At 40.6% G+C, this 25,684-nt stretch overlaps 1 protein-coding gene across 3 annotated transcripts in view; it reads left to right on the forward strand.

Moving 5' to 3' along the window:
- schip1 (schwannomin interacting protein 1) overlaps nucleotides 1-25,684 on the forward strand; it is a 1,140,784-nt gene that overhangs the window by 357,536 nt on the left and 757,564 nt on the right. For all 3 annotated transcript variants that reach the window (XM_034168281.1, XM_034168282.1, XM_034168283.1), the window contains exons 6-8: nucleotides 10,833-10,897; nucleotides 11,087-11,146; nucleotides 14,397-14,529. In XM_034168281.1, the coding sequence (XP_034024172.1) occupies nucleotides 10,833-10,897; nucleotides 11,087-11,146; nucleotides 14,397-14,529 (258 nt within the window). The remainder of the gene's footprint in view (nucleotides 1-10,832; nucleotides 10,898-11,086; nucleotides 11,147-14,396; nucleotides 14,530-25,684) is intronic.

Below are 25,684 nucleotides of genomic sequence, written 5' to 3' on the forward strand. Positions count from 1 at the left end.
AGACACATAGTAAATATAAATCCTTACCTTAGTTTCAGTGGGATTCATTATATTCTGAAGACAATATTCCACATAAAGCATCCTGAATATCCAAAACAGTCTAAACAGTGAAGAAAAGTCCCTGCAGCTGCGCAGTGAGATCTCATCTCTCCTACCGAGTCTTGGCGATTAAATTATCCCGTGCCACAAAGAAATAAAATAATGTTAAAATTTGTTCTTTTTGTTTGTGTTGAGCGGACGGTAACAGTGTAACATCCAAAGTAAACCTGAACTACACTACCCACAATGCGCTGCGTCGACTGCCCAATCATGTCTTGCGCTTAATGATGACGTCATCAGCAAGCGACAGCCAGTCTGCCATAAACTATGGAAATATAGACCTGGAATGGACGTGCGCGCTTCAATCTATTAGCGTCGCTCAGGACAGGAAGGCACCATTACTAAGGGTGATGTGCAGATCATCAATAATAAACTGACCGCTTTTTTTGCACTAGCGTCGCTATTTCTTAACGGATTTTAATAAATGTAGGCTTGTTTTAAAGCCCTTTGAAAGCTCTTTCCAATGAACCTATGCATGTGTGGTGAAAAAAAAACTTTTATGTAAAATGCAGAAAATTGGGGAAATTATGACAAACTGTGCTGCTTTTCTTGCTCTATTGTCACTATTTGTTAACAGATTTTAATAAAAGTAGGCTTGTTTTAAAGCCGTTTAATTGCTCTTTCTAATGAACCCATACATGCCTGGGTAGAAAAAAAATGTTTTATGTAAAGTGTGGAAATTTGGGGGATAATATGCCATTCTGTTCATTTACTGTGATTTTTTTTTTCCTGGCATCATAATTCTCGATGGATGTTTATAAATGAGGCCTTGTAAGTTGTATTCAAGCTGATTAAAAGCTCTGATGAACTCATACATGCTTGGATTAAAAAAAAACCTTATTTAAAATATAAATCTGAAGTATGCCTTGCCATTGTGGTTAAAATTTAAATCCCGCCTGTGACCACCATGTACATATCATATTAAACAACAGCTGCAAATATATATATATAATATATATATATCTATATATATATATATATAAACATTTTTGTTTCCATATTTGTATGCATGTGAACGCAGCTTAATGAAAAGAAGTTATGGCGTTGATTTATAGTCTCAGTATACCAATATTAAATTGCGACATAACGATTTTAAAATAGACATTTATTTTACATAATTACATTAAGGCTATTGTACAGTTCATTTTAGTATTCGAGAATTGGTTTTTGTCATTGGTGCAGTTGATGGTGAAGCACTGGCTGCCGTTTTTCCCTCATTTCGCTTCTGTTTAACAGGTGCCTTAACTGGCTCAAGGCGCTTTGTCCACCCTTAGTAATGGCCGCCGTGCAGCACGCCACTAGTCACGTGACGTCCATTCCAGGTCTCTATTTCCATGCCATAAACCACTGATCTACACAGAACAGGGGTTAAAATGTTTGATTTTAGGGTTTGCAAACATTTTTGGCTGTTAAACTTTGCTCACTTTACCAGCAAAAAAGAAAAAAAAATGTCAGCAGATTGAAAGTTATCGGAACTAAATTTATTGGAATTTATTGGTCCAAAACGTATCTGAAAAGCTAATCCACTAACAAAAACATGAGCTTCAATAATTATCGGTTATTGGATTAGCTGAACAGTGCCCACCACTGCTTGTAAGTCAGACCTTGAACCTTAATATGGAAGGCCATATATATTATTACAGATATTTATAATAAAATGTTCATTTGAAGCCATTTGCTCATGCTAAAAATAGCTGTTTGTAACACACAATGTCATGCTGGCCACTTGAATGAGTAAATCCATCATGAATAACTGCTTTAAATTGCTTACCTTGGTCTAAAAGCATTTGATTCATATGAAGAGAGAGGGAGAGACCACACACAGAGGGAGAGAGACAGACAGGACAGACAGACAGGGATCTGAACATGTTTAAAATTGGGTTGAAAACTATAGAATGAAAGTTGTGCTGATATTTCAGATCTGCTGTACAGTCAGGAACACAACATTCTGGCATTTTCACTCTGTTTATTCACACAATCTCTGTTTAATAAGGAAAAAAATCACTATCAGTTGGAAACAAAGTGCACAAATCTCTGAGTGGACCCAGATCAAATTCACATCCTGCATTTTGTCAGTCTTAACATGTGGATACACAAGTAGACATAGACCTTACACACGCAATGAGTAAGCACATTAGCAACAGTGGTAAGGAAAAACATAATCCTTCCATTTTTCTACACCCATTTACTCCAGTTAAGGGTCATGGGCTTCACATGTAGATTAAACTAATGAAGAGAGGCTGAAATAGATGTAAAGCAGTCAATGTTTTCCTTTTGGTGAGACCTCTAGCAGGAGCATTCTGAACCATCTGAAGAGTTGTAACACGTGTGTGTAAGCCAGAAAATACAACATTACAGTTATGAGTCTGAAATGAAACAAAAGCATGAACCATTGTCTCTGCATCACCCAAAGACAGAATCCACTGGAGATCTTCTGGAGGGTGTGCCTTGTAATTGGGAAGGCTGCAAAAGTGAATCGGAATTCGTCACAATATTCCTTCAGGGGAAAAGGCATTCTTTGTAATGTCTCTATTGTGTAAATCAAAGTACAGTGTGGGATCACACATCACCTCGAGAGATTTGGCTTTAATCACTATGATGGTTGAATCATGCATCTAATGACAATGTTATCTGATTATACTCGTGACTATGTCTCGCACAATCAATGACTAATAATATCAGTTTTACAATTTAGAAGGAGGAAATTATCACATCTCATCTATTTTCTTTTTGAAGAAAATCCTTCTCTGTTTTATTCCACCATGAAGCTGTATAGCCAGAGATGTAACAGATAAGTAACACTGTCCAAATACTTCTGTACCGGACTGTAAAGTTCAGTTTTATATGTGCTACAAATGTTGGCCATGAAGGTATCTCCTCCTGTGAGTAATGTGTGTTTGTCTGTATTTGACATTCATCTGCTCCATTTCCTCTCTTTTCCTTTTTGTATTTCAAGACCTATGGGGTCAAGGCCTCTTCCCTCTCAGCCTCTTCCTAGCGCTCCTTCTCGTGTTGCTCCACCTGCCTGCGCCCTAAATCCAACAACACACATACTTGCAAGCACACATGCAATCTCACACACACATATACGCACACAATCAATAAAACCCTGCTTGGCACTGCCAAAGCCTAAAATGACTATAGATTTTCTGTCAGCTCTGCCACTAAATTATGCAAACCTCTGGTTTATGTTCCGGTGTGTTTTTGGCATTCTCAACACTGGCAAGAGTCTGACACCACAGCAGCTCCACTGCAGCAATGAAGTGATACAGAAGTGGACTGGATGTCTACATCAGAGTCTTTAACAGCAAACTGTTAGGAACAGTGGTGCAGAGACATACAACCTTTTGCTTGATAGACAATAACTGCAGAATGAATACTGCTGTAGATTTTGAAATCAATACCCAGTTTTAACATCAGTTTAAATGGCCTGCTGAAGTCAGGGTTTTGTTTAAGTACTGAATAATGTGTTTGAAAATTAGCTATCTGCATCCACACATAATGGCCTAATGACTGACAACCTAAATGCATCCGAAATACTATAATCCTGGTTTCTAAATGTGATGGTCATCCTTGGTAATACCCAATGACACTCAGCTGTGATTTTCACAACATCCACAAAAAACTGTAGTGGAGCAGATAACTGTAACAATTGTTCCTTTATGGAAACAAGCACAAAATTGGCGCACATACATGTTAGACATTACTCTTTTGGAAAAGCACATTAGCCACCTAAATTTTCAAGAGGCAGCCAGGTAGGGGTCAGTTGAAGAATTATACAGGGGTCAAAATTTAAAATGCTCCAATCATGTTGAAAACTATACCCACATTATTTGTCTTGATCATGAAGATTCCAAAAGGTATAGTTTGGACCATGTATGACTGAATATTATGGAGTTATGGGGTAAAAACAACAAGAATGGTGGCAAAGGTCAATTTCAGTTTGTACAGGGGACAAAAGTTAAAGTTGCTCCAATTTCGGTAAAAAGTGGTGCAAATTATGGTTTAAAATGATTTGATATGTTTTGACTGTGCTGAATGATTGGTCTGTAAGGTAAAGGTCAAACAATGTCGACGTTCATTGGATTCTATGGCATGTGACATATGTTACCCCGTAACATAGCAATTAAGCATGACACATGGTGCAAACTATTCCTTTTTAAAACCATATTAACTCAACCAATAATTTGCATCATGTTTTACAATAATTGGAGCAACTTTAACTTCTGACTCCCGTACAAACTGAAACTGACCTTTGTCACCATTCTTGCTGTTTTGAAAATTCAAATGGCGAACATTATTTGTCTAAAATATATACCAAAAGGTATACACAGTCAAATTTTGGTGCTTGTAACCAGATTTGAACAATTCCTGTACAAATATTCTGTTATCTGCTGCACTACTGGGAGGACTGAGCCAGAACCCGTACCAAAGGGCTCAGTGTGTTCACCGGGGAATGGAGGACATGTTTGAACTTTAGACCATCCCTGGTTCTCAAGATCAGGCACCTAAGTGACTCTACTCTACTCTACTCTACTCTACTCTACTCTTTTCTACTCTCCTATTTTACTCTTCCTTTTAGATATTTAGATATACCTTTATATACTAGCATAGTTCCACCTTAGAATTGGAATATAATATATAAGATATACCTACTGAATTTTCATGTTCAAAATATGTGCAGTGAGAACATGGGGCAAAACAGGATCTGAAGCATACCAACATCCTTCTAACAGTCTTTAGATGTCTTCACAACATTTTTTGGTTACCCAGCTGTACTGGGTGATGAAGCACGTGAGTGTGACTCGAAGAGCAAATTGAATTGATCGGCTCATTCACTCTCCAGGAACCACATTACTTTAAAACTCTGAAAAAGAGTTACACACACGAACCTCCTTTTCCTCCATGCACGGCTCATTGCTGTTCTGTCATTCCTGTTTGTCTGTTTTACTCCTCCATACTTTTTTGTTGTCTCTTCATTTTTCTCTGATCGACTATGGCTTTTCTTCTCATCCTCTCTGCCTTGCTCCTGTCTGAAATATTCAGCTGACATGTTTGAAAACCATTTTAAAAGTGTCTGTGTGAGAGTGACAGGCTGTGTCAGAGATGCAGTGAGACAGCTGTCTCTGAGACAGCATTAGGGAGACTTGGAGTGGTTGAGGTGATATTGAATTTCAGTGCAGATGAATGTTCAAAGGATGATTTCTACACAGATCCTCTTCATCATAGAAAAACTAAGAGGGAGTGGGGAAAAAGAGATGAAAAACCACCCTTAAAGCAATCATTGATCAGCAGTAAAAGTCCTTGATTCTGTCTAATGAGCTGCTTGTTCTCTCCAAGTGGCAGCATAATGAGAAAATAGCAGAGTGCCACTGTAGAACTGGCAAAATGCAAAACAAGATGTAGCTTTAAAAAAAATCTTACACTCGTGTTTTTGACAGTAACTTTGTAAAATGCAAATGTATCTCTTCCAAAGGGAATCTTTTTGCAAAACCCTGTGGATGTTACAAAAACAGAACAGTTTTTGGTGATATATAATAAAAATTTAAATTTCTCCTGCACCCACTTGCATCGCAAACCATCTCCCAAGCAACCTTTTCTTTCTTGGACTGGCTGTATCCTCTGCATTTTTATGTTAAATTGATTCCAACATAAACTGTTTTTCTTCTACATCCACCATAATGTTGTGAAAGTGTCGTGACACGGACCCACAACAGGGGGCGTTAATGAACGGACAATGGATAAGCCAAAAAGTAACAATTTAATGTTGTGAATCACACAACGATGTACAGACAAATAACAATACAGTGACTGTCAATCATACACCAGGTGATGTGTGGGCAGGCTCAACGATAGAAGACGCCTGGCGAGAGAAAAGCCGGATCCACACAGCTTCCACCGCCAATCCCACAGATAAGGACACACCACAGGAAAACGGCTGCAAAGAAGTACAGATTATTACTCAATGTTTTGAGTCAGCAGAGAAAGTTACCTGATTGGTAGTTGATTTCTCGGCGGGGAGGTGGAGTTGCAGTCCGGCCTTTATGGTGGTGGTGATGAGTAGTGGATGAGTGACAGCTGGTACGGATGATGAGTGACAGCTGTCACTCCTGGTCGTCCGACGCCCTCTCGTGCTTGAAGCCCGCACTTCAAGCAGGGCGCCATCTTGTGGTGGTGGGCCAGCAGTACCTCCTCTTCAGCGGCCCACACAACACATAAGCTGAAAAAAAATCAACTGTGTCTCTTTATGTGTTGTTAAGTTCAGCTGTTAACAAATAAAAAAAACATGTTTATTTAGGGTCTGCACCTTCCTCCGCCCTTGACTAAGGCAGCAACTCGACAGCTGGAGTTACTCCCCAGGTGCCGGACTGTGGTTGCTCACGGCTCATAGTGGATGGATATTAGTGCGTTTGAGCTGAATATTTGCTCTCTAGCTTCAGTGGTCACACTAGTCGAAAGAGGGGTGATTTGGAAAAAAGGTGTTTCTCAATGTTTTCAGCATAACCCTTCAGTTGGCTCAAATAGAAACGTAGGTTGCCTGACTCGCTCAAACCCTAAATTTTCAAGTCAAGTCTGGGTGCATGCACTGGTGCTGCACTTTGCCACATCCATGAAACTGCCTTGGGTCTTGGACAACAACCATCCAGGCAGATGAGCATGCACATCCACATCTCTAAAATCAGATTTAAAATGAGCATGTCAACTTTTTGTACATTAACCTTATGCCTCAGTCACACGGTAACGGCGATAGCTGGACGATGGAAAAAACTCAAAAGTATTAAGAAAAAGTGGATGAAAGATCTTGCCCTTCTTCCATCACCAAAAAGCCTGCAAATCAAGCTAACTCGACAGAATTTAAAACAAATTCATTGGCAAAGTCTGCGAAGAGGTCAATGAAGGATTGAACAAAAGGAATGAAACAAAACCAAAACGAGTTGAAAGAAAATCGAAGCGAATGTCGACCTCACCACTTTAAACAAAATCAAAATGAAGCATTCATGATAACGTGACTGAACATGAGTAGACCAAGTAGACCAAGCGCAGCCAGCCTTGTCCTCATTTCTGCAGTACTTGCAGGTGTGAGATTTTGTTTGTCTTCACATTCTGAGTTCTCTGACTGTACCTTGTTTACCACTTTATCTGTGATACTACTTGTCCTGATGAGTACCTTTGATGAGTCCATGGCATCAGACATGGGGAACTGTCCGTGTCAGACGAAGGCTACTCCCGAAGACACTCACATGCAGGCCAGCCACAAATGGTTGAAACGTGCGTAAACAGTTAAAGTAGTTGATAAAATGTTCTTAATGCTATTGTTTCTGTATGAAAATGTTCCTTTTTCATCCCAAAATGAGCGATTCATTACCGATACAAGGATATTTCGTTCAGCTTGTCAAAGCTTTAGTTATTGATTTGTTCAGATATTGTTGTGTTCATCAACCTTCGTTCAATACGTCAGACTTGGGAGGTTGAAAGAAGTTGAACAAAAGTCAAAGGAAATGCTAACGTTACAAAAACTAAGCAAACGACAAGAAACCGTTAAGAATGAAAGCAAAACAAAATACGAACGAATTGAGGTTGTCAGTGTATTTGTTCAAATTTTTTCAACAGTTTAAAAATTCTGATACTAGCCAGCTGCAGGAACGAAGCTGAATGAAGGTTAACTCGTTGTCTCCGAAAGTCAATGATTTCTTGCTTTGTTTGGGATTCGTTGTCCTTTGTTAGTGCCGTGTGACCGGGGCTTTACATATAGAGTACTGAGGGAGGCATGGTGATACTGTGACAGTGTTGGTGGGTGTCACTGGCCCTTCCAATGAGCTTGAGTGCAGATGGGAAAAAGCTGTTCTTATGGTGAGATTTTTTTGTCCTGATGAGAGGCAGCTTCCATCAGGAGGGAGGGGTCAGCTATATAACCATAACCATTTCTCATAACTCAGGCACCTATGTACTGCATCATGCATAGAGAAATGTGCCATATGGCCAAAATGTGGAAGCTGATGCTCCCTTACAATGCAAGTCATACTCCTCATTTAGTCTCCCTAAGTAACTGCTCCTTTGACACAATGTTGTTCCAGCAGTACCCAAGGATGCCCTGAAGAGACATTAAGTCATCACCTTAGGTCAATGTTCTAGCATCCAAGCCATCACAACACATACAGCAAGACAGGCAGCACCAAATCCCTAATCCCTCTTCATTCTTCTGCAAAGATATCAACATTGCCAAACACCCCTGTCCAGCAACCTCAAGTCTCCATAAGTTCTTCCCAGGGATCTCTCGACCCCAAATGCTGATGCATCCAGAGATATATGTAAATGTCATTGCTGAGATAAGTGAATGCATCCACAAGTTCAACACTTTCACCACATACCTCATACAGATACACTTCTGATGACAGAGTCCAGGAAGCTACTGCGTGCTGGGTAATCAGGAGAGTCAGTTCCCGGTGGGCTGGTCCAACCTGGGGCCGTTGTGAGGGGGTGTTAATATATGCATACATATATGACCACCACTTAGGCTACACAGCAAGACACTTGGGCTACTTTATCTTAAAGAGAAGACATTAAGTGTTATAATGTTTTACAATCACGAAATTCACAAGAAAATAACTTAAGACTGCTTCTTTTGCAACGCTGTTATCTTTTCCAGGTAGGGACATACCATTACATGTTTAACACCCCTATGCATTCATTATAATTAGTTCAGTCCAATCAAGCCCTGTGCGCTCAGATGGGACTTGCGCTACTAACAAAGTGGCCTGTGAGTGGAAAAAATGGACAGAAAAAAGCCAGGTGGAGCTGAAAAGCTAGATTAAGAAAAGTGCCAAAAGCTCACAGATATTTTTTTCAAGAAGACAGAGCGAAGAGGGAATGGTAAATAGGGCCGGGGCATAACAGGCTACGTGCCTGTTGATGCCAGGATGTCAGCCGTATCAACATTTGTAGTACAGTACCCCCTCTTTCCAGCTACTTAAAGACTTCACTGACTTAAGCTGGGCATACACTGTACGATATTTTCAATCGTTGTACTTGGCTCCAGCACAAACTGTGCGACAAAACCGCAGGGGTTAAAAGTTCAGAGCGCACGATTCATGTTCTCACACTGTACGGCCTGATGCTCTGATGCGATCTGACTGCTCACAATGTACGTTCAAAAACCACACGTCGGAAGCTTTTTTTTTTCTTTAAAAAAAAAATTATTTCATGCCTATCAGCGCGCACAGTGAGTGAAATCAGGTGGGGAGACTGAACGTATATGCGCGCGTTCAGTCACCTAATATGATATTACCTCACCTAATATGATATTAGGTTATTGCGAGGGAACGCAAAAAAAAAAAAACACAAGACTTTACATGAGATCACTGTTTGCTCTCTCCGGTGTTTACTCATGCACAGTGCGTGACGTAATCAGCGCGTAGACGCTTGTAGCGCTGTTTCAACAGCGCAGAACCCTCACGAGCCACGACGGCCGACCAAAATATCAAACAGGTTTGATTTTCATCTGACCATATGATTCCCCATCGGGAGGCGGTCGTGAAACGCAGGAGGCATGAAGCTGAAACTCAGCGTGATCCAAAAAATTCTCGCACGAGTGAAAAATCGGCTGAAAAAGGGCCAAAAATCGCACAGTGGTGCACTGGTGAGTTAACAATACTGTTCTTGTTTTAACTAACTTTTACTTTCTATTATAAGCCACCCAATTTTCACAGTCAGCACATAAATGCTTGATTTAAATCATACAGCAGAACTCTTTTATCCCTGTGCGCTGGTGGTTTGCGGGCCGGTTGGATATGAAACTCCTGGGCTGAAAAATGTTCCCAGCACGCCCCTGCCAGGAAGTCATTAAAAGTCTGGATCTTAGTCTGGCTGCATGCAGGTATAATAAAAATATAAGACAAAGTAAATGTAAGAATCATTACTTTTTTGTTTTGTTTTGTTTTGTTTTCCACAATTTCCCATCTTTTTCTAATTTGGGGTTGTAGAACAGAATACATAGTTTTGTACAACATGCCCTCCTCCCCCAGTTAAGTTAGTTGGGTTAGTTTAGTCTGGGCCTTGAAATAGTCTGGTCAATATTTAGACTCAAAAATAAAATTAATTTAAAAGAGCTGCATTTTGCTTCCTTCACTGTAAAGATATACCCACACTCAGGTTGATGGAACTGCTCTGTGTCCTGATGCGACTCTCTTGGCTCATCAGGAAGAACTGCTGCACTTAAACTTTGTTGCTCCCTTGTAATTGAATTAGTCTGTTCAATTATGTAGCGGCAGGCCTGTCCTCATTACGCAGCGCTATTACAGCACAGGGATGGAGCCACAGGGATGAGACCAGCGGGTCTGGGATGGAGAATGCAACTGAAAGTCAGTTTAATGTCCAGTGCTTATACTTTATTGGTACATCAGCTGTGCCAAAGTTTGCTACATACTGTACGTCCTGCTGTATGTGCAGCCATTCACTCTCTTTGTGCTTCTGGCTGCAATGCCTCAAAAACGCTGAGACAGCAGGTTTTTGTTTTTCTTCTTTCAAAGTTTATTTCACTTTACATCTAACACTGCCAAGCACACTTGCTGCAGGTATCCCTGGGCGCAGGGATCGTGCATCTGCCAGACATTCTTTCATACTGTATATGCAAGGACTTCTGTGTGTGTCTGTGCCTGTGCCGTATGTATGTGAGTGTGTGTGAGTTGTCTTTCTGTTTCCCTCTAACCTCCTCATGTCTACGTCTATACTCACAGGAGGAACTGAAGAGCCTGCCGAGCAACGTGAAGATGGTCAATAATGAAGGTTTCCAGCTTCAAAGGTGCATTCACACACACACAGACAGCGGCCGGTTATTCTAATGTAAAAGTACATTTTGTGCGGACGACGCCTTCTCCGTTTAATTACGGGTAATTTGTCATAAAACAGAATATTTGTGTTTGTGTTTTTCTGTCTGTTCTCTTAATCTCCAACACTCTGGACTCAGTCATCCTCCTTTAATGTACTCTAGTGACGGACTGGACAACAACATCAATATCAACATGCCCCCCATGGAGACAAAGATGTTGATGTAAGTACATATACAGTATGATGGGAGCCACTGTGTGGTTTTATTTTGATTTCAGGTTCCAAATTCTACATTCTGTTGATCATCTCAGTTGCAATAGTTCTGTTATCAATTCAATATGTTGTTTCTTGTGTTCTGTCCTGGTAGAGTTGTCAAAGCCGATGGCCACCCCACTGATTGTGGTCTGCTTGAAGTTTCTTCCTCTTTAAAATGAGATATTCCTTGCTACAATTTCAAATGTGCTTGTTGATGTCATGGGGAAGGTCTTGATCTGTGGTTGTGAACATTTTTTTTTTTTCTTGGAACACTCCTATTTGTATTTAAAGGGCATATCTCACTCTAATCAACACTATCTTTTAAAAACTTACATACCAGATTATAAGTCATTTCTTCCAAGTCTTTAACTTGTGCAGGCCCTGATATAGCTGATGAAGGTAAAATAAGCCAGAGTACCTCAGAAACATACAAGACAGATCCACAGCCGTGTTTCTCCATAATCGTTATGTAACTTTGGGAACAGATTTTTAGCTGTAAAAGTCACTTGCCTGTGTCCAAATACAGTCTCGGACTTTTGCCAGGAAGTCAATCCAGGTTGCTTTCTGTATTCAGATGAAAAGGTATTAATATTAATAACTTCATAGCAGGGGTGGTGGCCAAGTGGTTAGTGCACTTGGTTTCAGTGCCCCACCCCTGCTGCATTTCTGTACTGTGGAGTTGCATCAGGAAGGGCATCTGGTGTAAAACTTGAATCAAATCGACATGCAGCTCCACCTCGGATCTACTGTGGCGACCCCAAGTGTAAAACAAGGGAACAGCTTAAGGGAGTTACTTTTATTAATAATTACATACCCTGACAGATGCATGCTGGTGAACCCCCCCAATTGTCATTGATCTGTTAAGGTAATGCCATCAAACAGCTGTGGGCTGCTCCAGTGTCCATGTCAGTATTTCGTTAACACTGCAACATTAGTCTCTTTGTCTCAGTCTTGAGGGATAAAATTCTTTCTCCATGATTTAATCTCCAGTCTGGTGTCAGAGCCACGAGAGACATTTCATTTTCATGACAGTGGCTATATACGAGGTCTGTCAATAAAGTATAGGTCCTTTTTATTTTTTTCAAAAACTATATGGATTTCATTCATATGTTTTTACGTCAGACATGCTTGAACCCTCGTGCGAGAACAGAGAAGTTTCAGAAGAAGTCGGTTTCAGCATTTTATCCGGATATTCCACTGTTAAAGGAGATTTTTTTAATGAAAGACGTGCAGACGGATTGCAGCGTCAGCTCGCAACCGCCGCGACGCTCCGCCACAGGAAAAACACCTCTGTTGGAAGCCTTCAGGACAAGTTGGAACATGTCCAGCTGTTAAACAATTTCTCATATACTCACTCCACTAAAAGCCATCAAAAGCCGCCTGGATTTTACAAATGGTTATCAACACAGAGGTGTTTTTCCTGTGCCGCCGCACCGCGCCAGCTGCGTCCCGACGCGCGGACCCGTCCGCACGTCTTTCATTAAAAAAATCTCCTTTAACAGTGGAATATCCGGATAAACTGCTGAAACCGACTTCTTCTGAAACTTCTCTGTTCTCTCACGACGTCCTGGAACAATGGAGCCTGAAATGTGGAGGTTTTCAGTTTGAAACAGGCTGACGACGGCGCCTGAGAGCGCTGCGCGACGTCTCGCACCGTGGGAAGTCCTTAAAGCGACAGTATCACCTCAAAATCTCTCATCAGCCGTTAAAATTTTCACTGAAAACCAGCTTAATTTTTCGAACCGTGTCCACTTCGATGTGTCTCACAGGTTTAGAAAAAATTTTGATCAAACAAAGCGCCAGTCTCTCAGCAACTTCTCAGACAAAGGAATTCCGACGAGGGGCTGGACGACTCCTCCCACAAGGAGTGCTCACAGGCGAATGACGTCACCGACAGGCGTGGAAAAACTCACGCATGCGCACGAGGGTTCAAGCATGTCTGACGTAAAACATATGAATGAAATCCACATAGTTTTCGAAAAAAATAAAAAGGACCTATACTTTATTGACAGCCCTCGTATATGTATATATTTCTAATCCAGTTACATTTTTTACGCAAATCTGATTGGTTAATCATGTGAAATTTCAGACCGTATGATATTGGGTGTACAGTGGCAAAATAATTCTACCGCTTCACATTTGATGTATTACTCCGCATCCTGAGCATGTGCACTGCAACGCAGATGTCAATAATGGTGCGGTCAGCTGAGAGCAAGAGATGTGGCATAGCGACAATGATGCCGAAATGGGTGAATTTATGCCACCATATGAAAGTATTGATGTGGATTCTGATACAGAATTACCGTTTCACATTTAATGGATTACTCCACACCCTGACAGCTGCGGGAGCAACGGTAATGATGCTGTTGCTAACGGTAAACCTCGCCGACTGAATTACCTACAGAAAAATAGACCGAATTACCTACAGAAAAATAAACCGTGCAAACGATAAAATTTGATGAGAATGGGAATAAGCCCCTTGTGTCTGATTTGTGGACGTTCATGCTGGATTTGGCGCATTATAAGCTAATTAAATTAAACTGAAATTGATATATTGTTTTAACGGTGTCGCAGACCGAACGGTCCCCCTAAAAATCGCTCCCCCCCAATGACGCGATTCACGGATTAACACTTCATTTCTGCTTCAAACTGCACTCCAGTCATCATCTATCTCAGTGAAAGATATCTGACGCTTTTGTACAACAATCATTTCCACATAAATTCAGCATTATTTCTTCATAAAAGGCGGCAGAAGCGATCAGAGCACCATGGCTAAACAAGCTGCTAGCTGATGCGTTGACTGCGCATTGGACATTTCAATGCGTCTCGCCTCGTTTCTGCTTAAAACTGACTTTAGAATGACTTAAGAGGGTTTACCTTTATCATCTGATGGTTAATAATCCCATTAATCCATTTGATCGCTTTGGGTGAAGAGACTCTGTTTCAGACGTGCTGCTGTGGTCCGAAATGACGCATGCGCAGATGCAAAAGGTGGGCCGATTTTTAGGGGCAGACCATTCGGTCTGCGACACCAGCTCTTCAACCTATATTCAATTGAATACACAACAAAGACAAGATATTTAATGTTCAAACTGATAAATTTTATTGTTTTTGTGCAAATATTTGCTCATTTTGAATTCCCAACTTCACTGGAATTGTGGTTGTATTTATATTTCTGAGACTGGAGACTTCTTTCACATTTTGTCTCCTCTGCACAGTATCCAGCAGGCCTGGCGTGATTCTCTGCAGAGACAGGAATTGGAGAAGCGGAGCCCGTCTCCACCATCTCTTTTGTCTGACAAGATGAGCATGTCCATCAGCATGACAACCCTATCAGATGGCAGCACACCTGTAAGTCCCGTCTCAGTGGTTCTGTTGCTGGTTACGATTTGTGCATGGATGTTGAGACACTTTTCTACCCAAATGCTGGGTTTGTGAGTTGACACTGGAGCCAGAAGGATGGTTGCCAATGAACCTGTGCTGGCTGTGTTCTATAAGATTCAGCTTCTTTAAATGGGTCATATTGTGTAAAATAGTTCATTGTTATAGGTGCTTGCAGCTTGATGTTAAGTGTCCTCAGTGTCTCACAGTTCTTTGCGCATGCAGAAACATGTTTGCTGTAATCACAGTTTAGGCCTGAAAGAGCTTGTTTTAGCCTTTTGTGATGCATGTCACAGAAGTCCTTATGTGGCCTCCTGAGCCAGTGAGCTTGTGGGAGAGACTTGGACATTCAGCTATGACAGTGTTCCTAGTGCCTGTGTATTTGGAAAGGAGGAGTGGTCAACAACAGCTCCTTTTGATGCAGCAGTTTTTATGCAGCATTTTTGTCTATACGTTTTAATATCTGTTTAAAGACACCTTGTGATGTGTATTTACATTTTGAAAAGTTCTACAATATGACCCCTTTAAACTGCATGATAGTTTCATGGTCTTATTTTCAGTTTGGGATTTGTTGGTTTGATGTTTGGCTGCATATGGAGCTAAAGCTGTGCACATCAGGCTCTGTATTACAGATATTAAAGGCAGGACTGTGGTTTGATGATATTTGTGAAACTTTATGTGGAGAATGTGGTGGTCTGGCAGCACGTAGGCTCCCATTCATATCCAGCAGGGGGCAGCATGCCTCAGTTAATTTCTTCAATAAGCAGTCTTCAGATTTTTTCTCACAGTACATGAGGAAACACATGGGGAAAGAAGACAGTGATCCAGCTCTTCTCATTCAGCACATCTTCCTTCTCGTTTGCCCAAACTGCAGTAAATCCACAGGATTTTCTCAACAGTGTCTCTCCTCATCATTATAATTCCACACTGACACTCAGGGGTTAAAATGGGATTTGACACCCTAAAATCTAGTGTAGCGGTGCAGCAAGGAAAATGACATACCTCAAAATAACTCCCGTATTGATTTGTGCTGCAAGCTCCGGTGGACTTGTTTTCTTTGTGAACAGTCTGTGTGATCAGCTGACCTACAATAGATAAAGAGAAATCTAAAGCAGTTAATTAATCTGAGTGCTACTTCATTTGGAGTTGTGCTATATAGTTAATCAATAAAACCAATAATATTACTTCCTGGAGAAGCCAAAAGAAATGAGTTTTAATTGTAATATTGTGCTACTGCGCTACAAAATATTTGATCAGGAGATGAGAAAATGATGAGTTGCTATAGCGACTCCAAATGGAGCAGCCAGAAGGAAAATTCATAACATGTCAAAGTCAGAAATTACAAGCTCCAGCTCAAAAAAAAAAAAACAAAAAAAAAAAGGTTTGAAAGTGCTTGTCAGGTTGGAATTTTTTGCTCTGAAATCCGTCGGAAATTCAGTGATCCAATTTATCCAACTTTGACATGATAAAAAAATATAATCATAATGTCTGCTTCCATTACTGTTGAAATAGAACTATTACTACTGCTAATGCCATTTAATTACTTTTAACAGATTATTTTGTTTTGTTGATAATATATTTGCATTTTTTATATATTAGTGAAGTTGTCAGTCTTACAGTTTTTGCGGGAGATGTCTGCAGTAATTGATATTGTCACTGACTCCAGGTGACAAATACAAATACACTCATCTGACAATTTTTCCATCCTGTTTCTCCACAAGTAGCTGTAACAACTTATGTAGGTGTTTTTGTAATGACAAGATCACAGCTCAAATATCTTACTGCATGCATACATATTTTTTTCTTAGTTCATCAAGTGAATGCATAGTTTTCAGAACTCGAAAGTTTCTAACTTGGGTTTTCCAAATCTTCTTGAATGCAGCTTTAAGCCCCGGTCACACGGCACTAACGAAGGACATCAAAGCCAAAAATGAAACAAGAAATCTGGACTTGCGTTTCCTTTTGGAGACATCATTTAACCGTTGGCCAGCTTTGTTCCTGTAGATGGCGCGTCATCAGAATTTTCAAACGGTTGAAAAATGTGAACAAATCTTGACTACAACCATAATTCATCCATATTACAGTTTGCTTTCTTTCTTGATGGTTCCTCATCTTTTGTGTAGTTCCTGTACCGTCAGCGTTCCGTTTGATTTGTTGTCCAACTTCGTCCACCCGCCCAAGTCCGACGTCTTGCACGAACATTGACGATATATGAACGGATCAATAACTAAAGCTCAGATGAGCTGAAAAGCAACATGTCATACAGAAACAATAGCGGCAAGAACGGTTGATCAACTACTGTTAACTAGTTATGCACGTTGCAGCCGTGTCTGGCTGCAATGTGCATGTGCACACGTTGTTGTAGCGAAAACAGACCTGTTGCCAAGACAACTAGGTCTTGCAGCTGCAAAGTGTCAAGGTCGCCGTTCGTTTTATTTTCCTTTTGTTAGTTTTGGTTTCATTTTGGTCTTTTATGCGCTCTGCGCTCACAGGCTTTTTGGTGATGGGAGAAGTGCTGCCTCATTTGTCTACTTTTTCTCGACGATTTGTGGCTTTATGACTTTTTTTTCCTTCGTTCAGCTAACGCCATGTGCCATATGACCGGGAGTCATGGATTCGACACCAAACAACATTTAAATACATAGTTTAGTCTTGTCATATTGAGCACCACCACTCTGACTTTTTCCTTTGGCCAGCTTTCATTTTTATTACCAGTAATGGCATTGCACAGTGCTTAACTGTATGTTCTAGCAAAGTGATATGATGCCTTGGATCATGATGCAGGTGGACTTGGTGAATGCAAGCTCCAAACACTTCAAATCAACACTGTGTTCATGTTCGTCGTGTAACTGCAGTAAAGCATAAATACTATAGTTTGATCACAGCACACACGGTACTATAAGTCCAAGCTATAGTTGCATTCCATTAGCCTACATGGTTAACAGAATTACACATTGTTAACATGAACTGAAACTCACTCATTTTCAAACACATCTTAATTTGTCTTTGAGGTGCATTAATACATTTGAGATTTCTTTTGGTCTGAAATGTATGAGGACATGTTTGCACACAGCTTTTGTGAATCAAATATTACTGCTCATCCACTTTGAATAGGAGATGTAGTGTTTTTTTTGAATGAGACGTGTGTGTAGTGCTAGGAATAAGCAACTTCAGCATCTCAACCCATGCTGTGCATTATGGGATCTGATAAAATTTTGGCTGTCAAGTGAATCTGTGTAAACTTGGAAAATATAGAAGAATGCAATATGAATGTGAGTGAACGGTGCAGTTTAGATGACTTTAAAAGGAGAAAGTCAATTCACTGAAACATTTTTGTGAATGCCAAGGCTTCTGTGTCCATGCATTAGCATATAGTGTGGTAACTGCAAGTTTGCCCTGTGTTTTAACTGCTGAACAGCGGTTAAAACAGTTATTCCAGCTTGCATTTTTAAAGGAAATTAAAAAAAAAAACAACTTAGATATGCATGATGTGATATGACACACCTAGCTAGTTTAATAGTTGAAACACAGACAAAAATATCAAAATACTGAAAATAAGGCATAGACTGAAGACCTGTGCTCAAATTAATGAGGTTTTTGCATGGCAGGCATGATAACTTGTCATCTTCTACAGTAACTATAAATGCTATCATGTAATGGGCAATAATAGAGCTTCGGAAGTATGGCCCCACTTGACTCACCAATTTCTTTTAAAACCAAGTCAATCTATTAATAAGCAGTGATCAAATTATTAAAAAAAAATAAGTGTAATTGATACTATTTTAATCCGTCTCTTGCACCCTTTGGGCTTTTTATTCTCCATGAGAAAGGTGTGTTAAACAAACTGCAGTTTGCATGTACATTCTGGATCTTTGTGCTCGCAATATACAAATAATGAATGTTTATGAGTTCAATACGTATATGGTACGTATATTTCATGAGGTGAAAGTTGCCTTGTTGAATGGTTTGTTCCAGCTTTCACTGAATTAAATATTCTTTCCATTGAAAGAATATAAAAACATTCATTATTTGTTTTATATAATGGCAAAAATAGATCCTTGTCCTTTGATATTTTATTCCTTTATAAACAAAGAAAAGGGACATAAATTTTGGTGTTCCACTGCTGCTAAAGTCCAAATTGTGATGGGTAGTCTGGTGATGCAGTGCACTGACTTTGGACTTCCATTAAAAAAGACTTTATGTAGTTCCTCAGTCCAGCCAAAAATCACATCAGCTTTTCATCTGAACAGCTCTTCATGCATCCAGATGGCTTAGCACTGTCAGTTAGCTCAATCAAATCATCATCTTGCTTGTGTCATTGTCCTGCAAGTGTGCGCGCACTCACACAACTAGGTCAGCGCATCTTGTGCGTGTGCGTGGGAATGTGTGGGTGTGTGCACGTGCATGTGTGTGTGTGTGTGTGTGTGTGTGCGCAGAGTGCAATGGTACCAAATGTATGGAACTAAATTTGCACTCTCAATGGAACCAAACTGCACTCTAAATGCAATACAACAGAAATGGGATGAATTAATCCATGTCATGTGACATAGAAAGCACCAATAAAATGACAAGGATCCACTCAGCTGTTATATAATTCTGAATATCACAATGGCTTTTACATCACCTTTCAAGTCTATAATAACCGTTTTAGCGCAGTAGCGCAATGTGCACCTGCCATGTTTCCACTTCACCTGAACGTAAGGTTTAAATCAACATGTTTCTCGTAACACACATAATCATTCTGCCTGACTTTGATCTGTGTTTGGTAGCCAGACGAGGGCGAGGCTTGGAGTTCGAGTATGCGCATCTGAGTTGCTCACTTAGCTTATTTAGCAGCAGTTGTGCAAAAGATAACGAATGTGCTAGAACACAGATCTGGCCCACTTTCCCCCCTGCTGACGCCGTCTGCAGGCTTCACCTTGAAGTGTGTGTATTCTCCTCTTACTAATCTCTGAGTCTGAATTCAACAGGCAGGTGAAACCTCAGAGGCGGCAGGGAGGGATCTGCTTATGAGCACACTCCAGCACATGCCTGTCCACTTGAGCGCCGCAGAGAAAATCTTCCCCACTCAAGAAGATTGTTTGATTTGGAGTCATGTGGATAAAGGAGTGGTCGATCAGGTTGTGAGTGAGTGGAATTCAGAGCGGTGAGCTCTGCAGTTTACACAAAATCAGCAGCTGATTGTCCTTATTCATTCTGCAGATAAAGTCATCAGCGGGTTCTATACGTTTGGACACTGATAGTAAACAGTAGTTACGTTTGGTCCTTTGGGGTGGCCTGGAAATGCTGAGCTCAGTGTCTCAGATATGCTGACCAGCGAAAATGATCAACAGAGAGACCCCGAGGTCAGGGTAAATGGAGGAAAGCGGCAGAGACGGAAGAAAAATGAAAACCAGCTGTTGGTTCAGTGGTTGAATGTGCTGATACTGTGAATCTGCTCTGTGGGGACGCGCTGCTCTTTTCCATTGATTTATTTTTGTTTTCTAGCTTGTTGATCATGCTTGTACAGCTCTCTTCTTCACTTTCCAAAAACTAAAGTTGTAAAAATGTTCTGTAGTGTTGTAATATTCTGTAGCATTTTTTTGCAGCTGTCACTCAAACCCAGTTTCACCTCTTGTGTAGATATGCACCTTGTCTTTAATCTTTTTTGTTGTACTTCAGTTTAATATGGCAGAGGAATGTTGAAGTGCATGTCTTGGGTTGTGTTGCTGTAGTCGTTCCCTGCTGTTGTGCTCTTCATTACCAACAGCTGTAATGTCACTTTTGAAATTGGGAAAAGACGCATCGAGAGTGTATGTGTCATGGACAAACCCTCTGTGTCATTGTCTCTGTTTTCTAAAAAGCACGTTTTTAAGCTCAAGTCGGTTGGTTGGTTTGGCTCCATAAATAGACAGGCTCCATAAATTTGTCATTGTGAAGAAAAACACGAAAGGTCTGTCTTGAAACTATTGTTTTTAAGCAGTTTTGAAGCTGACATTCTAACAGATTCAATTGTATGTATGTTTGAAAAATGGAATATGTACAGTAGTGGAAAATTGCGCTTTAAAATTTTAGTACATGAAAATGGGTTGCACTTTTCCATTTCATGCAGATGCTCAGTCCGTTCACAAAGACACTCAAGTGTTGATGTCAACATGCTAAAATATAAGGTGCACAATTACTCCCGGTGCAATTTGGAGATGAAGGAGCTTGCCTAAAGTCTGGGGAGTAATTATCCAGACTCTGGATCCAGACTCATAATTACAGTGAGGAAAATAAGTATTTGAATACCCTGCGGTTTTGCAAGTTCTCCCACTTAGAAATCATGGAGGGGTCTGAAATTTTCACCTTAGGTGAATGTCCACTGTGAGAGACATAATGCAAAAAAAAAAAAAAAAAATCCAGAAATCACAATGTATGATTTTTTAATAATTAATTTGTATGTTACTGCTGCAAATAAGTATTTGAACACCTGTGAAAATCAATGTTAATATTTGGTATTGTAGCCTTTGTTTGCAATTACAGAGGTCAAATGTTTGCTGTAGTTTTTCACCAGGTTTGCACACATTGCAGCAGGGATTTTGGTCCACTCCTCCATACAGATCTTCTCTAGATCTTTCAGGTTTGGAGTTTCAGCTCCCTCCAAAGATTTTCTATTGAGTTCAGGTCTGGAGACTGACCAGGCCACTCCAGGACCTTGAAATGCTTCTTACGGAGCCCCTCCTTAGTTGCTCTGGCTGTGTGTTTGGGGTCATTGTCATGCTGGAAGACCCAGCCATGACCCATCTTTAATGCTCTTACTGAGGGAAGGAGGTTGTTTGCCTAAATCTTGCAATACATGACCCCATCCATCCTCCCTTCAATACGGTGCAGTCGTCCTGTCCCCTTTGGAGAAGAGCAACCCCAGAGTATGATGTTTCCACCCCCATGCTTCATGGTTGGGATGGTTTTCTTGGGGTTGTTCTCATCCTCTAAACATGGTAAGTGGAGTTGATTCCAAAAAAGCTCTACTCTGGTCTCATCTGACCACATGACTTTCACCTATGCCTCCTCTAGATCATCCATATGGTCACTGGTAATGTTCAAATGGGCCTGGACATGTGCTGGCTTGAGCAGGGGGACCTTGCTGCCCTGCAGGATTTTAAACCATGACAGCATCATGTGTTACTAATGTAATCTTTGTGACTGTAGTCCCAGCTCTCTTCAGGTCATTGACCAGGTCCTCCTGTGTAGTTCTGAGCTTTGTCAGAATCATCCTTACCCCACAAAGTGAGATCTTGCATGGAATCCCAGACCGATGTCATCTTGTGTTTCTTCCACTTTCTAATAAACAATCATAACAGTTGTTGTCTTCTACCAAGCTGCTTGCCTGTTGTCCTGTAGTCCATCCCAGCCCTGTGCAGGTCTACATTTTAGTCCCTGGTGTCCTTAGACACCTCTTTGGTTTTGGCTATGGTGGACAGGTTGGAGTGTGATTGATTGAGTGTGTGAACAGGTGTCTTTTATACAGGTAACAAGTTCAAACAGGTGCAATTAATACAGGTAAAGAGTGCAGAATAAGAGGGCTTCTTAAAGAAAAATTAACAGGTCTGTGAGAGATAGAATTCTTGCTGGTTAGTAGGGGTTCAAATACTTATTTGCAGCAGTAACATACAAATAAATTATTAAAAAAAATCATACATTGTGATTTCAAGATTTGTTTTTTGGGGTTTTTTTTTTAGATTATATCTCTCACAGTGGACATGCACCTAAGATGAAAATTTCAGACCCTTCCATGATTTCTAAGTGGGAGAACATGCAAAACTGCAGGGTGTTCAAATACTTATTTTCCTCACTGTACATGTGACCAGGGGATCCTCAGAGGATACCCTAGTCACAAGCCCACATGTCTAACCTCTGTCTAACACCAGTGGTTCTTAATCTTTTTACAATTAGTACCACCTTAGAAAATATTTGTACAATATAATTACATAAAGTGTATGAAGAAACTAGGCCGCCACCACAATTCGGTTTTGGATGTTCTCAAGGGGATCAAGACTCTGGTGTCCTAGATAAGAGTATGGATGCTCACTAAATAGACAAAAGACCTTTGCTGTCACTGCTTGTTCATGTATGGTTGTTTGTCCTGGTATGGTATATGGTTGGGGTCCCGTCTCCTCGGTGTCTCACTTTTCTTCATTTCACGGCTGTTCCTGTCGCCACCCATCTTTCGTTCTTGTCTGTCGTCATGTTGTTTTGGTGGCCAGCCTTTCCTGATAGAAGTTGTCTCTTGGCTTTAAGTAGGATGTTGTAGGCTGATCGGGAAGAGCGGATGGGGGTCACACACACACACCACGTTCACTCATGCACTATGTACTATCTGTCTTGCAAGAACAAATTGCATATATGTGTATATATGTGTATAAATGGTGCTGCCGGTCTGGGATTTGCCATTACTATATATGCAGACCAGGGAAAAGAAAAAAAAGAAGTAGAAAGAAGTAGGATACCACAGAGCAATTTGCACATCTTCCCTTGCCCTCTGCATTGCGGGATCTTGGTTACAACACAACAGCTCAAAATAGCAGAAAGCATATAGATTATGATGATTTAGAAGTTTCAGCTGAAGTTGATGGCTTAAAGCATTTTTACATTTGTTGTGGACCGCTTGTGACATCCAAGACAGTGTCTGGCAGGAAGGAAGAAGTGGTTTCTCTCACATGCACAAGTCCAGAATCTGTAGTGCGTTTTGAGGGAGGAAGAGGACAGAGAAGTTGTAAAAATGATTGCATGTCCTTGCAAAATAGAGCGTGGATACCCTGTCCGGGCCCACTGGGTTGGGTTCAGACACTCTCTCACTCACTCACCTTCAACTGCTTATCCAGGATTGGGTCATGGGGGGAATTGTTCCAGCAGTGGACCCCAGACTTCCCTTTCCAGCAGGGTTAGGACAAATATTTTGAAATGATAAAGTTGGGTCGGATTCGGTCATGTCAACGCAATGACACCAAATGTATGGAACGTTTGTGAAACTATGTCATAGTCCTGCCTCTGTAACCTGAGGGAAGGGCTAAAGAACAACAACATGTACGGAAAGCCCTCGCAGTATGTGGGTACCCTTGATGGTCTCTGGATATTTACATCAACCTACACAGTACAATCACCAGTGTGAAATTAACACTGACAATGTACATATGGTCCCACTCTGACCATATGTACACTGGCAGTATTAATTTAACACTGTCAGTGTTAATTTTACACTGGTGATTTTACTGTGTACATCGATGTTCGGTCCAAGGCTTTCCCTTAGTTATATTAAGCCTACATGCATGTGAGAGATTTTTGTTGATTTATAATTGCTCTCAGTCACATTTGTCTGTTACAGCAGAAACTGATTTGCATCTGAAGCATATATTAGCAGAGTCTGACTCTTATGAAGCATTGCTTCATTTCACTTCACTTATAGAGCCGAGCCCATAACTCTATGGCTGAGTTATATTATCGATATAACCCTATTATATTCTGTTTCTATAATATAACTCTCTGTGTTGAGCCAGACTCTTACAAACCATTCTGCATCGTTTGCAGAGCTGATTCTGACTCTGATAAAGCTTTGCTTCATTTCGCTTCACTTTCAGCAGAGAGTGGTGTCAGATCAGTTTTAAGTGTCAAAGCCATAAAGTCGTTAAATCCTTCATTATGAATAGCCTGCTCCATTTGTATTAATTCAAAGAAAAGTTGTTGCCTTAACCTTATTTGAATTAAAGCAGCTGACTGAATTACAACATAAAAAAAAGTGAGTTTGTTTGGTTGACTCTGTATACCACCAGAGGGAGCCCACACTACTATGGCTCTGGACCATTACCTCTCAGAATGGTTAAATGTCTCAACTGCGTATACAGGCATGTACAAAAAATCTGCAGGATGCATCAGTCACAATGATAAATTAGACAGTTAGTTCTGGAACATTTGAAATGCTTTGAGTGGCTGCAACAGCGCAAATTGCGCTGTTGAGGCACCTTCACTGCAATTTTTTTTCTCGATATAACAGTTTCGTTGCACCCTGTTTTAGGGGCCCATGTTTAGAAGTGCATGGGTGGACTCATGCGCATGTACTCCCGCTCGTATTTTCCTGTCACAGTGATGTGGTCACAATCTCAAACGTGATTGAATTTGTAACCTTTCACCTTGCAGCATCAGTGTCTGACATAAACCATGTGTCAGTGCACTACGGTTTTTTGCACACTTGTGCTTGAACCACACACGTTTTTGTGCAGTGGCTCTTAGTATAAGCAGTGAGCGCCGCATTCTCATCCATGCAAACTGATACACACTTAACCTGCTGCTCTGACAAAAACTTTATACTCTTGTAATGAGTTTTCACACTGTAGACTGGAACAGTCATCGCCATGGCAATTCTGCAGAAATAGGGCAGCACTGGATATCTCTCTTTATGATCAATCCCTCTGTGCCATAGCAACGCTATAGACGGAGGCACAACTTATAGGTTTCATTAAAAGGGAACCTAACAAAACGCTGGCTTTTATGCCGAGATATGAATCAGCTGTCTAAATTTTATTGTTTCATAATATTGTGCAGCATCAACACACACAGTCACACGCACTCCCATGCATGTACACACACACATGCATGCACACGTACTCAAACAAAAGGAGGGTAAGCGCGCACACACACACAATACCATAGCTTCAATTTCATTCTGTCTCGATGATAAATGTCTTTTTATAACCAGACATCAATCAATACTGTTTGGAGACTGGATGGATGCATTTTTTGGCTGGATTGCTGCTAAAATACTTGAAAAATAAGGGAAAGCAACTATTAGAAAGAATAGAAATTTAAACCTATAGATTAAAAAAAACGAATATGTGATGTTTTATACTCTTATTTCAGAATTAAGTCAAATTCATGTTTGTTAGGTAGGAGAGCTGTCCAATGCCCTGGTGCTGATCTGTGAGGTGATGTAGTTGCAGAGATGAGACACTAGAGGGAGATGCTGTGTCACAATGCTGTTTTTAGAACGCTGGCTTACACACGCATTAGTATTTGGTGGGGAACAGCCTCTACATTTAAAAGCAGTATATCTGGCATCACTTTTGTCTATACGAGGACATAGATAAGGATTTGGCACAACCAGGCTTTTTAC

The sequence above is a fragment of the Thalassophryne amazonica genome, chromosome 4 (genome assembly GCF_902500255.1).
Source record: "Thalassophryne amazonica chromosome 4, fThaAma1.1, whole genome shotgun sequence".
In the NCBI taxonomy this organism is placed as follows: domain Eukaryota; kingdom Metazoa; phylum Chordata; class Actinopteri; order Batrachoidiformes; family Batrachoididae; genus Thalassophryne; species Thalassophryne amazonica.